The following is a 16,936-nucleotide window of genomic DNA, read 5'->3' as shown; positions in this document are numbered from 1 at the left end:
TGGCAGGCCTTCTAACAAGCGTTTAAGCGTTTCTGCAGTGTTATTGCCGCTGCAAAAACGCTTAAAAAAAGCATCGTGGGCACACAGCCTAAGGAGACAAATTTCACAAAGTTCAGTTTTATGATTCTGCATTAGTTACAGGTCTCACACTGGTAACTACCCCTATTATTTAAAATAATCTCTGGATCCTACTGAAAATAAAAGTATATTTTTACAGTTGAAGCACATTTTACCTTTTATGATTAATGCCTTGATCACCACATACATTTTTATTATCCAAACAAATTCTTCCCCAAAACGTGGATCCTCACAGGTGTTCTTAAAAATTCAGACATAGGACAATTCGTTCAAATACCAAACTTTATTATTCAAACACGTTATTAGCCACATGGCCACATCGGTACATTCCAGAATGTGGAATCCACAAGTGGGCTTGAAAATTGAGGCCATTGGGCAGTTCATTTCAGGACTTGATCATTCTCATAAAAATTGCATTTGTGACCACTTTCTTTTGACTGTTTTTATGACCGTCTTGCTAACACAACATTTTTTTTTCCATTCATGTTACTCTTTGGTGATTTGGGAATGATAACTAATAATGAGTGTTCCAGATTAATAAATTCTTATGAGTTTAGGTTTTTGCTGAACCTCTTGTTCTCAATAATTGTTTTAGAATTCTGTGGACTATTGTTTGTTTTGTTCCTCAGCAATTCCTGCCTTGTTAGGCAGGGTTATGGTGCACTACTTCACTAAGTTCATTGTTTGACCTATGGAAACTTGTCATTATAGCCAAGGTGTCCCCAAACGGACACGGGAGTCCGTGGTGTGTGGCAGTCAGCTTGGTGCATTAGAAGCAGATCTAGCAAACAGCTATGAAAAGGAGGTCTGCAGATGGTGACTTGTGACTAACCCCGCACAGAAGAGCAGACCTGGAGGCAAATACTGGCTTTGTGGGTTTAAAGATAATTACATTATGTTAAGCGGGAAACAAGAAGATACTACCTGTCAGAGGAGATACCTGAAGCTAGATGAGACAGTGTGGTGAGAGTGCTTGATGCCAGAATACTGAACGGGGTAAAAGGTGGGAACCTCTGTGGAACCTTTGTGAAAACTCAGCTACCACTATACAGATAATTGGGGCTCTGGGTGTCCCCCTGGGTGAGGTGGACAGGAGCTAGATGTGGCTTGCAACCCTCTCAGAGCTGAATGTGGCTCTCAAGGTCAGAAAGTTTAAACCACTGTTCTAGCCCTACTGGTGTTCTTTCATCTTGGGAACACTGGTTTGCCACATAGTTGGATTCATTTTCCTCTATATTGTGAAAATCTAACCCTTACCTCCACTACAGTTTACTTTTCAAGCTATAATCTACACAAATGTGGGACAGGTGCTTTGTCAGCAATACAAAGTTGTATATACAGCAATTGATTATTTAGGGGCATTCCTCCCTTTAGGAGTTAATTCCTGGAAGGATTTTATTGTTCAAGTATCTCTAAGCATAGAATGAGGCCTGGAATTAAATCAATTCAATCCTGAAAACCAACTGGTTCACCATCTATTTTAGGCATATTTTGCTACACCAATTTTCTTGAGTTCAAACTGCACAAGAAAGAATCAAAAAAGTGACTGAATTGTGAATAATTACATGCAAATAGTAATTTTTCAAACCTGCAATGCATTAACTTCATAAAACACGGTAGTATCCAAATACTCAATACCTCCTCCCTATGTAAAAACGTTAATAGGCATCATTTTCAACATAGTCATTTATGGGGGTTTTCAGTTCCCACATCTCAGGACCTCTGCAAGTGTGACAGTGTATTCCAAATAGAGCCAAACTTGCGTTCCAAAAGTGAAATGGCGTTTCTGTCCTTCTGTCCTATTTGTTTAACCCCTTTACAACCCAAGGTGGTTTGCACGTTAATGACCAGGCCAATTTTTACAATTCTGACCATTGTCACTTTATGAGGTAATTACTCTGGAACGCTTCAACGGATCCCCCTGATTCTGAGATTGTTTTTTCGTGACATATTGTACTTCATGATTGTGGTAAAATTTCTTCGATATCACTTGCGTTTATTTGTGAAAAAAATGGAAATTTGGTGAAAATTTTGAAAATTTTGCAATTTTCAAAATTTTAATTTTTATGCCCTTAAATCAGAGAGATATGTCACACAAAAGAGTTAATAAATAACATTTCCCACATGTCTACTTTACATCAGCACAATTTTGGAACCAAAATTTTTTTTTGTTAGGGAGCTATAAGGGTTAAAAGTTGACCAGCGATTTCTCATTTTTCCAACAAAATTTACAAAACCATTTTTTTAGGGACCACATCACATTTGAAGTCACTTTGAGAGGTCTTTATGACAGAAAATACCCAAAAGTGACACCATTCTAAAAACTGCACCCCTCAAGGTGCTCAAAACCACATTCAATAAGTTTATTAACCCTTCAGGTGCTTCACAGGAATTTTTGGAATGTGGAAAAAAAAAAATGAACATTTTACTTTTTTCACAAAAATGTTACTTTAGACCCAATTTTTTTTTTATTTTTGCAGGGGTAACAGGAAAAAATGGACCCCAAAATTTGTTGTGCAATTTCCCCTGGGCACGCAGATACCCCATATGTGGGGAAATACCACTGTTTGGGTGCACGGCAGGGCTCGGAAGGGAAGGAGCGCCATTTGACTTTTTGATTGTAAAATTTGCTTGAATTGTTAGCGGACGCCATGTTGCGTTTGGAGAGCCCCTGATGTGCCTAAACAGTGGAAACCCCCCACAAGTGACCCCATTTTGGAAACTAGACCCCCCAATGCACCTAGCTAGATGCATAGTGAGGACTTGGAACCCCTAGGTGCTTCACAAATTGATTCGTAAAAATGAAAAAGTATTTTTTTTTTTCACTTTTTCATTTTTACGAATCAATTTGTGAAGCACCTGAGGGTTCCAAGTGCTCACTATGCATCTAGATAGGTGCCTTGGGGGGTCTAGTTTCCAAAATGGGGTCACTTGTGGGGGAGCTCCACTGCTTAGGCACATCAGGGGCTCTCCAAACGCAACATGGTGTCCGCTAACAATTTGAGCCGATTTTCCATTCAATTTGTTAGCGGACACCATGTCGCGTTTGGAGAGCCCCTGATGTGCCTAAACAGTGGAGCTCCCCCACAAGTGACCCCATTTTGGAAACTATACCCCTCAAGGATTTTATTAAGGGGTATAGCGAACATTTTGAACCCAGAGGTACGACACAGAATTTGATAACATTAGGTCATCATATTGAATAAGTTGTCATTACTCTTGAGCGCAAGTGCTCGCTACTTGAGTTTGCATTGGGTACTCAGGTATGCACCATGTATCACGGGTGCTCAAGAGAAATGCTCGAGTCCCCGCCCGCATGTTTCACGGTTATTAGACACCCCCAAAAAACATGCGGGGATCGCTCGTGCATGGCAGGCAATCCCCGCGAGGTTTTTTTGTCCGCGAAGCATATGGGGCGGAGACTTGAGCACCCGCGATACTCAGTGCATACCTGAGCACCCGATGCAAACTCAAGTAGCGAGCACTTGCGCTCAACACTAGTCGCCATATCGTCATCTTTTTTTTTTTTACATTGGAAAAAAAAAACAACCCCAACCCTAACATTAGCACAACCCCAACCCCAGCGTTTATTTTTTACGCCGTTCCTCATGCGGTATAAGTGATGAGATTACTTTATTCTTCGGGTCGGTGCGATTACAGCGATACCAGAATCATATCGGGTTTTTATGATCGACAGCTGTCACACACTAAAAGACACATTTCGTAAAATCTAGTTTTTGCATCGGCATATTTTGGCAGATAGAGTCATGTGACGGCTTGTTTTTTGCGGGATGAGTTGACGTTTTTATTGGTGCCATTTTCAGGCACGTGACATTTTTTGATCGCTTTCTATTCCTATTTTTGGGAGACAGAATAAACAAAAACCAACAATTCAGGAATTGTGTTTTTTTACATTTTTTTATTCTGCTCCGGGTGTGGTAAAATTGATAAGGAAGCTTTATTCTTCGGATCAGTACGTTTACAGCAGTACCACATTTATATCGTTTTTCCATGTTTTGGCGCTTTTACACAGTAAAAGCTATTTTATAGAAAAAATTATTTTTTTGCATCGCTTTATTCTGAGAGCTCTAACTCTTTGATTTTTCGGATGATGGAGCTGTATGGCGGCTTGTTTTTTGCGGGATGAGATGACGTTTACAGCGGTACCATTTTTATTTATATTCGTCTTTTTGATCGTGTGTTATTCCATTTTTTGCTTGGCGGTATGATGATAAAGCATTGTTTTTTGCTTTGTTTTTTGTTTTTTACAGTGTTCACTGAAGGGGTTAACTACTGGAACAGTTTTCTAGGTCAGGTCGTTACAGACGCGGCGATACCAAATATGTGTACTTTTATTGCTTGTTTGTTTTTTTTTCCATAATAATATTTATTGATGGGTACATTATATTTTTATTTTTAGTGGATTATTATTTATTTTAAATATTTTTACAATTTTTTTTTTTTTTTTTTTTCACTTTCTGGGAGTTTTTTTTTTACTTTTTTACTTTGTCCCACTATGGGACTTTCACTTTTTTTATTCTAATCGCCTGCATGGCACAGGAATGCAGCACCATCCCTGTGCCATGCAGGCTGTCAGCGCTGGACATGGAGAAGATAGTTTGGAGATGCACTGCGCATGTCCAAACAATCTTCCTGCTGTCTGGTGACCCGGATGTTGTCATGACGACATCGGGTCGTCATGGCAACACCCGGGAAGCCGCGGCAGACAGCGCTGGAGGCCGGAAGAGGAGGTGAGTATGCTGATCACCTTCCCTTGCCTCCGCAATGCTGCGATCGACTTCGATCGCAGCATTGCGGGGGTTAATGTGCTGGGAGCGGTGCAGGACCGCTCCCTGTACATAGTATCGGGTGTCAGCTGTGACAATCAGCTGACACCCGGCGGCGATCGCGCCCGCACAGCCTGTGTGCGCGCGCGATCGCCATGACGTACTAATACGGGTCAGGCTCTTAAAGCCCAGGGCACAGACGCGTATTAGTACGTCATGGGCTTTAAACAGCAGTTTCTGACAACATATGGTTTATCTCCGCATTCAGAATAAAGTAAGTAACAAATTGTATGGTCCAATTTGTAAATCACAGAAAATACTTCTACTATAAAAACATTACTTTATTGAAAAATATGTTAGAAAGATTGTCAATTCAAACCCACAAATACATGTGATAAAAATCTGGAAAAATAGGTTCATCTACCTGATTTATTCACCAGCCAAAAAATATATATACAAAAGGGATTAGATGATTACCGTTGATCTGATAGGATATCCTATTATCTCCTAAAAAAAAGCCCTGAACAAGGAAAAAACACCCTGCCTGACCACGGAGGTTGGCACCCTAATGTAGGATTGGCGCCCCCGCTTAAGGTTGGCTCTCCCTTCTTATGCTCCAGTTGGCCCCAGTCTATAAGGGTAAAAGAGGGGAAGTTTAGGTAAAGGAACCAAAGTATTTCTGTCTAAACAACAAGCACAGCTAAATAATAGTACTATGTGCTACATCCAAACCAAGTACAATAGTTGATTATATAGACAAGCTATGGATTACAGGGCTATAATCTCCCATAGTAGTTTTATGTCCACACATGAAACCCACACCAATACGATGATAATGTGACATGTGCATATGTAATATAACCTGATACTAATGAAAATACATATTATCTGATACCGCCCTATATTTATTTCCCACCTGACTCCTAAGAAAAGCCAATGCATGTAGGTCAAGATAAGTCATGCTATATATGAAAACTCAGTCTAAGTGAATAAAGCTAATTATGAGACTTAGCGCTCCATATCACGCCCAAAGGAATTCCCCCCAACATGAACGGGATTGGAGCAGCACTGAACCACCAATGCATTACTCCATTTCAAAATGTGCTCATCAAGGACTACTAATAGCACAAGATAAGTATCATGGTGTATATGCCACTTTCTCCATTTCTGTGTGTGCTAGCTAAGAATGATTCCTTACTGACCGTACAAGTTACATTTCACTGTATTACACTCCTGATGACCCTTGAGAAGATCAAAGGAGAAACGAGTCAAGCTTCATAATTAGTATTATTCACTTAGACTGAGAAATTCCTAACATCTCAACCAAATCTACCAAAAACTTTAAGTAAAACTTAAGTTTAAGTCATGAGAAAACACTGTTGAAGCAATATGAAGCAATTACCACATAAGACTGACATGTGATATTAGATTAAATGGGCCTTTGTCATCATGACAGCGTTCATGCTGCAGCTGAAAATCACAGCAGCGCTGTGCTGCTACAATCTTTCTACCGTTTCCCTGCACAATCACTTTATCTTGCAAAAAACAGCGGCTTCACCTGCAAAATGTCAGGACCATTACAAACAGCAAGTGAAACAGCCATTTCCAAGAAAGATTAAGAGACAGTGCAGGGAAACTGTGGAAAGATGGCAGCAGCAATAGGCAATATAGCAATTCTCAGCGGTAGCACGACAGCCAAGTATGAACACAGCCTCAGGGGTTAACCATCTAACTTGGCTGTGCACCAGTGGTTTAACCACCAAAAGAAAAAATACTATACTTCTCGCATTCAGTTAAAAATAATTACTTACCATAACAGACATTGAAATGCGAATCGTAGTGAATTTCTTCGGGGCGATAATCAACTTTCCCGTGTTAAATAAACTGTTGTTAAAGCTATACCATGAAGTACAAGCATCATCACAAAAAAATTCACTCTTTTCACCCTGGGAAATGCAATCTGTCATAAAGTAACACAATTAATATATTTAAGAAAATAGTAACACAAGAGCAACTACATATACACATAACTTGCTAAAAGAAGTTGTCCATCACTAATTTAAAAATCTAAAATTTTCCAAGGACTGCTGGTTGCCTCTCTAACTACTAAATGTACAGTACAGACCAAAAGTTTGGACACACCTTCTCAACTGAAAATATGTCTTATATTCTAGGTTCTTCAAAGTAGCCACCTTTTGCTTTGATGACTGCTTTGCACACTCTTGGCATTCTCTTGATGAGATTCAAGAGGTAGTCACCGGAAATGGTTTTCACTTCACAGGTGTGCCCTGTCAGGTTTAATAAGTGGGATTTCTTGCCTTATAAATGGGGTTGGGACCATCAGTTGTGTTGTGCAGAAGTCAGGTGAATACACAGCTGATAGTCCTACTGAATAGACTATTAGAATTTGTATTATGGCAAGAAAAAAGCAGCTAAGTAAAGAAAAACGAGTGGTCATTATTACTTTAAGAAATGAAGGTCAGTCAGTGCGAAAAATTGGGAAAACTTTGAAAGTGTCCCCAAGTGCAGTTGCAAAAACCACCAGGGCTACAAAGAAACTGGCTCACATGAGGACCGCCCAAGGAAAGGAAGACCAAGAGTCACCTCTGCTTCTGAGGATAAGTTTATCCGAGTCATCAGCCTCAGAAATCGCAGGTTAACAGCAGCTCAGATTAGAGACCAGGTCAATGCCACAGAGAGTTCTAGCAGCAGACATCTCTACAACAACTGGTAAGAGGAGACTTTGTGCAGCAGGCTTTCATGGTAAAATAGCTGCTATGAAACCACTGCTAAGGACAGGCAACAAGCAGAAGAGACTTGTTTGGGCTAAAGAACACAAGGAGTGGACATTAGACCAGTGGAAATCTGTGCTTTGGTCTGATGAGTCCAAATTTGAGATCTTTGGTTCCAACCACCGTGTCTTTGTGCGACGCAGAAAAGGTGAACCGATGGACTCTACATGCCTGGTTCCCACCGTGAAGCATGAAGGAGGAGGTGTGATGGTGTGGGGGTGCTTTGCTGGTGACACTGTGGGGGATTTAACAAAATTGAAGGCATACTGAACCAGCATGGCTACCACAGCATCTTGCAGTTTGCGTTTAGTTGGACCATCATTTATTTTTCAACAGGACAATGACCCCAAACACACCTCCAGGCTGAGTAAGGGCTATTTGACCAAGAGAAAGAGTGATGAGGTGCTATGCCAGATGACCTGGCCTCCACAGTCACCAGACCTGAACCCAATCGAGATGGTTTGGGGTGAGCTGGACCGCAGAGTGAAGGCAAAAGGGCCAACAAGTGCTAAGCATCTCTGGGAACTCCTTCAAGATTGTTGGAAAACCATTTCCGGGGACTACCTCTTGAAGCTCAAGAGAATGCCAAGAGTGTGCAAAGCAGTCATCAAAGCAAAAGGTGGCTACATTTAAGAACCTAGAATATAAGACATATTTTCAGTTGTTCACACTTTTTTGTTAAGTATATAATTTCACATGTGTTAATTCATAGTTTTGATGCCTTCAGTGTGAATGTACAATTTTCATAATCAAGAAAATACAGAAAAATCTTTAAATGAGGTGTGTCCAAACTTTTGGTCTGTACTGTACATTCTGTGAATAAGGGTATGTGCACACGATGCAGAAATGAAGCAGAAAATTTCTGCATCATTTCTGCATCTCCCTGGCAGAAAAAACGCATGCAGATTGTGCATGCGTTTTTCCTGCAGAATACATGCGGATCCACATGCAGATTCACATGCGTTTCCGCATGCAGATTGACAAGCGCTTTCCAGGCGATTTTAGCATCACCTGGAAAGTGCTTGACAACTAGGTCACACTATATAAATCCATGCAAACAGCATGGATTTATATAGTGTGACCCGAGAGAGTGTATATACTTACCTCCGATGGCCCGCGCTGTCCTGCTTTACAAAGTTCCCGGCTGCCGGCAACTTTGAATTGAAAGACCTGCCGACGTCAGCGTCACGTGACCCGTCACATGACTCTGACGTCAGCGAAGGTCCTACAACTCACTGCAAGTGCCGGGAACCAAGCGGGAGCGCTGCGCGGGCCGACAGAAGGTAAGAATACATTTATTTTTTATTTTATTCTTTTTTTTACAGATTTTTTAATGGTACCTGGGTGTGGAGGAGACTCTCCTCTCCTCCACACCCAGGTACCATCCGCATATTAGAACGCGCCAATAGCGCAAGTACAGATGCTGTCTTGCGGAATTGGCGCGTTCTAATGCAAGTCAATGGCGGCGAAATCACCGCGTTTCCGCAAAATTAATTGACATGCTGCGGATTTTTGACCGCAGCGTTCACGCTGCGGAAAAATCCGCATCATGAGCACAGCACATGCGGATTTCCATTGGGGAACATTGCTTCCCTTCTACCATGCGTTTTTCATGCGTTTCCGCGGCGTTTACGCAACTGCAAAAACGCCGCGGAAACGCATGAAATACGCATCGTGTGAACTCAGCCTAATAGCTGTGTTGATTCATACTGTAGAGAAGTTACTTACCAACAAGCACATCACTTTGTGTATCAGGATCGAAAACAATCAAATAGTGTTCAAATAATTCCTTATGTTTTTCTACAGAAAAAAAAATATATATTAATAAAAAAATGAATGTGCTATGAACAAGCGATTAGGCGAAGATGCTTCTTTACAAGTCTGGAAATAAATAACATCTAGGACAAGACACCCCAATTTCAACATGTTATAGTGCAGTTTCCCATTGAAAGCTATAGTCATTTTAAAAGGGGTTGTTACCTTTCAGTTTCCAGCTGTAGGTTACAATGAACAAAAATTGCAATGTACTCGCCTTCCCTGGATCCACTGCTTCCGGTGTCTGGCATAGGCTGCAGAACTGATGTACCATTGACAGCCAGTGACTTCAGCAGCTCTGTCAATGTAGACAGAACGCCCAAGTCAGAGTTGATGAGCTCAGTGATTGGCTGCCAGGCTGTCAACATGATGAACCCGTCACCAATGTCAGGCACCAGAAGCGGTGGAGACTTAAGGGAACAAAGGGATGGCGAGTACAGTGCAGTTTGTTTCTTTATAATAACACGAAGCTAGGGACATTCATTAACTAAAAGGGAAACAACCTCTTTAACCCCTTAACCCCCGAGGGTGGTTTGCACGTTAAGGACCAGGCCAATTTTTACAATTCTGACCACTGTCACTTTATGAGGTAATGACTCTGGAACGCTTCAACGTAAAAATTGATTCGTAAAAATGAAAGTGTTTTTTTTTCTTCACTTTTTCATTTTTACGAATCAATTTGTGAAGCACCTAGGGGTTCCAAGTGCTCACTATGCATCTAGATAGGTGCCTTGGGGGGTCTAGTTTCCAAAATGGGGTCACTTGTGCGGGAGCTCCAATGTTTGGGCACACAGGGGCTCTCCAAACGCAACATGGCGTCCGCTAACAATTTGAGACGATTTTCCATTCAATTCGTTAGCTGACACCATGTCGCGTTTGGAGAGCCCCTGATGTGCCTAAACAGTGGAGCTCCCCCACAAGTGACCCCATTTTGGAAACTATACCCCTCAAGGATTTTATTAAAGGGGTATAGTGAACATTTTGAACCCAGAGGTACGACACAGAATTTGATAACATTAGGTCATCATATTGAATAAGTTGTCATTAGTCTTGAGCGCAAGTGCTCGCTACTGGAGTTTGCATCGGGTACTCAGGTATGCACCATGTACTTCGTGTTCTCGTGTGACATGCTCGAGTCCCCGCCCGGATGTTTCACGGTTATTAGACACCCAAAAAAAAACATGCGGGGATCGCTCGTGCATGGCAGGCAATCCCCACAAAGTTTTTTGGGCCGTGAAGCATATGGGGCGGAGACTCGAGCATGTCACTCAAATACCCACGAAACTCAATGCATACCAGAACACCCGATGCAAACTCAAGTAGCGAGCACTTGCGCTCAACACTAGTCGCCATATCGTTATCTTTTTTTCTTACTTTTGAAAAAAATCCCAACCCCAACCCAAGCCCTAACCGTAGCACAACCCTAACCGTAGCACAACCCTAACCCTAGCACAACCCTAACCCTAGCACAACCCTAACCCTAGCACAACCCTAACCCTAGCACAACCCTAACCCTAGCACAACCCTAACCCTAGCACAACCCTAACCCTAGCACAACCCTAACCCTAGCACAACCCTAACCCTAGCACAACCTTAACCCTAGCACAACCTTAACCCTAGCACAACCCTAACCCTAGCACAACCCTAACCCTAGCACAACCCTAACCCTAGCACAACCCTAACCCTAGCACAACCCTAACCCTAGCACAACCCTAACCCTAGCACAACCCTAACCCTAGCGTTTATTTTTTACGCCGTTCCTCATGCGGTATAAGTGATTAGACGACCTTATTCTTCGGGTCAGTGAGATTACAGCGATACCAGAATCATATGGGGTTTTTATGACTGACAGCTGTCACACACTAAGACACGCATTTTTTGTAAAATCTAGTTTTTGCATCAGCATATTTTGAGAGCTATAATTTTTCCAGATTTTGGCAGACAGTCATTTGACGGCTTTTTTTTGCGGGATGAGTTGACGTCGTTATTGGTGCCATTTTCAGGCACATGACATTTTTTGATCGCTTTCTATTCCGATTTTTGGGAGGCAGAATAAACAAAAAGCAACAATTCAGGAATTGTTTTTTTTTTTTTTTATTCTGTTCCGCGTGTGGTAAAATTGATAAGGCAGCTTTATTCTTCGGGTCAGTACGTTTACAGCGGTACCACATTTATATCGTATTTCTATGTCTTGCACTTTTACATAATAAAAGCAATTTTATAGAAAAAAATATTTTTTAGCATAGCTTTATTCTGAGAGCTATAACTTTTTTATTTTTCGGCTGATGGAGCTGTATGGCGGCTTGTTTTTTGCGGGACGAGATGACGTTTTCAGCGGTACCATTTTTATTTATATTTGTCTTTTTGATTGCGTGTTATTGCATTATTTATTTGGCGGTATGGTGATAAAGCATTGTTTTTTGCTTCGTTTTTTATTTATTTTTTTTACCATGTTCACTGAAGGGGTTAACTAGTGGGACAGTTTTATAGGTCAGGTTGTTCCGGACGTGGCGATACCAAATATGTGTACTTTTATTGTTTTTTTTATTATTTTTTATAATAATATTTATTGATGGGTACATTATATTTTTATTTTTGGTGGATTATTTTTTTTATATTTTTACAATTTTTTTTTTTTTTCGCTTTCTGATAGTTTTTATACTTTGTTCCACTGTGAGACTTTCACTTTTTTTTCTCTGATCGCCTGCATGGCACAGGAATGCAGCACCATCCCTGTGTCATGCAGGCTGTCAGCGCTGGACAGGGAGAAAATTGTTTGGAGATGCACTGCGCATGTCCAAAAAATCTTCCTGCTGTCTGGTGACCCGGATGTTGTCATGACGACATCAGTCGTCATGGCAACATCCTGGCAGTCAGCGCTGGAAGCCGGAAGAGGAGGTGAGTATCTGCGATCACCTCCCCTTGCCACCGCAATGCTGCGATCGACTTCGATCGCAGCATCGCGGGGGTTAATGTGCTGGGAGCGGTGCAGGACCGCTCCCTGCACATAGTACCGGGTGTCAGCTGTGACAATCAGCTGACACCTGGCGGCGATCGCGCCCGCACAGCCTGTGTGCGCGTGCGATCGCCATGACGTACTAATACGGGTCTGGCTCTTAAGTCCCAGGGCACAGACGCGTATTAGTACGTCAAATGTTGTTAAGGGGTTAAAGCACCACTCCAGCATTTTCTTTATTGCACTGCTGGAGTGGGGCGTTAAATTTAAGTCCCCAGCCCCCTGTCTGATACCTGCAACCGCCTTCATCAGTTTCCAGCGTCGCTCTCCAAAGAGTGTTTCATTGAGCTGTGCGGATGTCACTTTTCAATACATCTCTATGAGAGCCTTGTTCTGGCTCTCAAACTTGTATTTAGAGCGTGTGACGTAGCTTCTGACTTCCAGTCAGTTAGAACTACAGTCAGACAATGGAGGAGGGGGACCAGCGTGGCACCGAGAAAACTGTGAAGACACTGAAGAACAAGTATAGGACTAGGGGCTGGGAGCTTAGATTTAAAAGCGCCACTCTAGCGCTGAAAAGAAAAAAAAAAAAAACGCTGGAGTGGTGCTTGAAGTCATCGGAATTTGCACGATAAGTAAATAGGCACAGCTATTCACTTTGAACATGTTTACACAGACTTTTGCAGATTAGCCCTAATGCCGAAAACCATTTTCATCTTTCTGACCAAGCCAATTTTTCAATTCTGACCAGTGTCACTTTATGTGGTAATAACTTTAGAATGCTTGTATATAATCGCAGAAATTTTGAGATTGTTTTCTGTGACATATTGTACTTCACGTTCGTTGTAAATTTAGGTCAATATGGATTGCCTTTATGAAAAAATTGCAATTTGATGAAAATATTGAAAAATTAGCAATTTTTTTTTTTTTTTTTACTTTTTTTCATGCCCTTAACAACAACTGCCGTACTTGTATGGAACAAGCTCACAGGGTGAGCTTTCTCCATATTCAGCATGTAATGGCTGTGTGTTACAGCCAGGACCTGCCTCAAGCAAACGCACGGGGCGCTTAATCAAAGTCTGACAGCGGCAAGGGGCACATCATTATTCTGTGACAGGATAGCGAGTTGCCGATGGGTTGCTATGACAGACGGGGATCTGCTGGAGACCCCCATGCTTGTCTTTACAGAGCTCCTTTGAAACCAAGCCAGTGGCTGGGCTTCAGAGGAGACCATGATTTTTGAAATATGCAACAATGTTAAAGTATTGCTGTAAATAGCACAAGCAATCAGGTGATTGCAGCTTCAAATCAAATAAGACTAACAAATACAGTAAAAGTAAAAGAAAAAAAAGTTTTAAAAACTAGGAAAAATGAAAAAAAAAAAAATCAAAACATAAAAGTTCAAATCACCTCACTTTCTCCCCATTAAAGAGAAGAATATTTTAGAAAATATATAACATAACACACATACATATACACACACACACACACACGTGATATTGCTGCATTCAGGAAACTCAGGCCTATCAAAATTAACCCAAACACCGTCAACAAAAAAAAAATGCTGTAACAAGCGACCAAAATGTCACATCTATCCCAAAATGGTATCAATAAAAACATCGTCTCGCCCCACAAAAACTAAGCCAACACACAGCTCCATAGAACAAAGAACTAAAATTTATGACATTTAGAAATATGGTGACAACCCCCCAATTTTTTTTTTCCACTACTAAAATACCAAAAAAAAAAACGACTGGACATGTTTGTGCTCATCAGTACGTTTTTCGGCGATACCAAACATATTGCAAGGTTAATTTTACCTCAAAATGTACACCGTAAAAACAATTTCCAAAAAAAAGGTCAGAATTGTTTTTTTCATAATTTCTCCCTTAATTGGAATTTGTTTCCCATTTTCCAGTACACTATATTGTAAAATAAATGGTGTAGTTCAAAAGTAAAACTTTTTTTGCAAAACACAAGCCCTGATATGTCTAAGTGGCCAGAAAAAATTAAAAAAAGTTATGGCTCTGTTAAGGAGGAAAAACGAAAACACAAACAGAAACTGGCCTCGTCGTGAAAAGGTTAAAAATATTTAAATTTTTCAATAAAAACATTGTCTCGCTCTGTAAAAAATAAACTATTACACAGCTCCATCAACCCAAAAATGAAATGTTACGCGTCTCAAAAAATGGCAACTCCTCCCCCTTGCCCTTACATTTTTTTTTCAGCTTCAGCTTTTTCTTATTATTTTAGTTGTGAAAAGAAAAATCAGGTTTGGTATTGCCATAATTGTACTGATGAGCAGAATCCTTTTGCGAGGTCATTTTTACCACACAATGTAGAATGCAAAAACAATTCCCAAAAAGCCATTTCAAAATTGTGCACTTTTTCTTCAGAACTTCAGCGCACTTGGAATTTTTTTCCTGATTTCCAATTATGTGGAAAACTAATGGTGTCATTCAAAAGTACTTGTCCTGGAAAAAACATGCCCTCATATGTCTATGTGGATGGAAAAATAAGAGTTATGGCTCTGGGAAGAAGGGGAAATACAAAAACAGAAATTGACTGCTTCGTGAAGGGGTTAAAGCAGATACTTATTCATTATTTTTATTGATATGACCAATACTTTCCACATGTCTACTTTACATTAGTATAATTTTTTGTTAGAAATGTAAAAGGGTTTAGCAGCAAGTTTTTCCAACAAAATTAAAAGACGTAGTTACTTACCGGTAACGGGATTTCTCTTTCCCCATGACGGCACCACGGAGAAAGGGGATCCGCCCTTCAAGGACAGGAAACCTACAGATAAAAAGGGCGGCACCTCTCTCCCGCATCAGTTGTTTACAGAGCACAGAGAGGACCAACAGGTTAGGAACACAAATTTTAACATTTTTCTTAAAAAGGAGCTTGCCAGACACACCCTGTGACTAAACGTAGGTAATAAATAAATGTGCACACCCCTGTGTGAAGGGAGGGAATGTACGGGTGCCGTCATGGGTTCCGAGAAATCCCGTTACCGGTAAGTAACTACGTCTTTCTCTTTCCCCATGACGGCACCACGGAGAGATTTGCAGAGAAGTGCTGTCTAGGGAGGGACCACCACCTCCAGAACCCTTCTGCCAAAGGTAAGGTCCGAGGAAGAGGTTAGATCCAGCCGATAGTGCTTAAAGAATGTAGAATGGGAAGACCAGGTTGCAGCTCTACATATCTGCTCGATTGAAGCCCGAGCTTTCTCCGCTCAGGAGGCTGCCACTGCCCTAGTCGAGTGAGCCTTTAAATCCTCTGGCGCGGTTTCCCTGCTTGAGGAGTAAGCCAGGGAGATGGCATCCCTTATCCACCTTGCCAGGGTGCTCTTGGAAGCCTTCCGTCCCTTCCGAGATCCCTGGAAGCACACAAAAAGAGACCTATCCTTCCTACACGCCCGTGTGGCCTCTAAGTACTGGATGATGCACCTCCTGACATCTAAGGTGTGAAGGGCTTCTTCCCCCTTGTTTTTTGGGTTTGAGCAAAAGGAAGGGAGGGTGACCTCCTGCGACCTGTGGAAAAGTGATCCCACCTTAGGAAGGTATGATGGGGCAGTCCTAAGTGTCACCCTGTCGTCTAGAATTTGCGTAAAGGGGGGCCCCGCTGATAAGGCTTGTATGTCGCTAACCCTACGAGCCGATGTGAGGGCTACTAGAAGGGACGTCTTAAGAGATAGGATTTTAAGGGATGCATCCGCTAGAGGTTCAAAGGGACACTTGGTCAGGGCTGAAAGAACTAAATTTAAGTCCCAAGGAGGAGCATTCCGGGAGGTGATGGGCCTGGACCCATGAGATGCCCTGATGAATCTGGAGATCCACCTATCCCTGGCCAGGTCGCAGTTATATATGACTCCCAGTGCCGCCACCTGAACCTTTAGAGTGCTTGTGGCCAACCCCCGCTCCAATCCCTTTTGAAGGAACTCCAAGATGGCAGTAACGGGGGCCTCCCCTAATACTTTCAAACCCGTGAATGACAGGAATTTTCCCCAGGTTTTACCGTAGAGTCTGCTGGTTATGGGTTTCCTACTCTGCAGTAGCGTGGAGATTAAATTGGGGGACAACCCTCTATCCCTTAAGAGCGCCCTCTCAAACTCCAGGCTGTCAGGTGCAGGTTTGCTACCTGAGGGTGAAGGACTGGTCCCTGACACAGGAGATCCGGAACTTCCGGAAGGACCCAGGGGTTGGTGGTGGACATTATCCTCAGCCAGGAAAACCAAGGACTCTTTGGCCAGAAGGGGGCGATCAGAATTATGTTTGCCTAGTCTTCCCTGATTTTCCTCAGAACCGCCGAGATGAGAGCAATCGGAGGAAAGGCATACGCTAGCTGGTGGTTCCATGGGATTGAGAAGGCATCTAGTGCTGCTGGGTTCCCCTTGGGGTTGATTTAACAGAACATGTCCACTTTTTTGTTTTGCCAGTTGGCGAATAGGTCTATGGAGGGGTTCCCCCAAGCCCTCGTGATTTGGTTGAACACTAGCTGATTCA

At 42.0% G+C, this 16,936-nt stretch overlaps 1 protein-coding gene across 7 annotated transcripts in view; it reads right to left on the bottom strand.

Annotated features, from left to right (window-relative positions):
• The window catches only part of CENPC (centromere protein C), a 267,360-nt gene that overhangs the window by 81,185 nt on the left and 169,239 nt on the right, over positions 1–16,936 (bottom strand). For all 7 annotated transcript variants that reach the window (XM_073637041.1, XM_073637044.1, XM_073637043.1 and 4 more), the window contains 2 exons: positions 9,386–9,457; positions 6,677–6,825 (listed from right to left, as the gene is read on the bottom strand). In XM_073637041.1, coding sequence (XP_073493142.1) covers positions 6,677–6,825; positions 9,386–9,457 — 221 coding nt within the window. The remainder of the gene's footprint in view (positions 1–6,676; positions 6,826–9,385; positions 9,458–16,936) is intronic.

This window comes from Phyllobates terribilis, unplaced genomic scaffold (assembly GCF_046119375.1).
Source record: "Phyllobates terribilis strain yellow unplaced genomic scaffold, ASM4611937v1 Scaffold_1__5_contigs__length_1240528914, whole genome shotgun sequence".
Classification (NCBI taxonomy): Eukaryota; Metazoa; Chordata; class Amphibia; order Anura; family Dendrobatidae; genus Phyllobates; species Phyllobates terribilis.
This window is presented reverse-complemented; position numbering and strand designations above follow the sequence as displayed.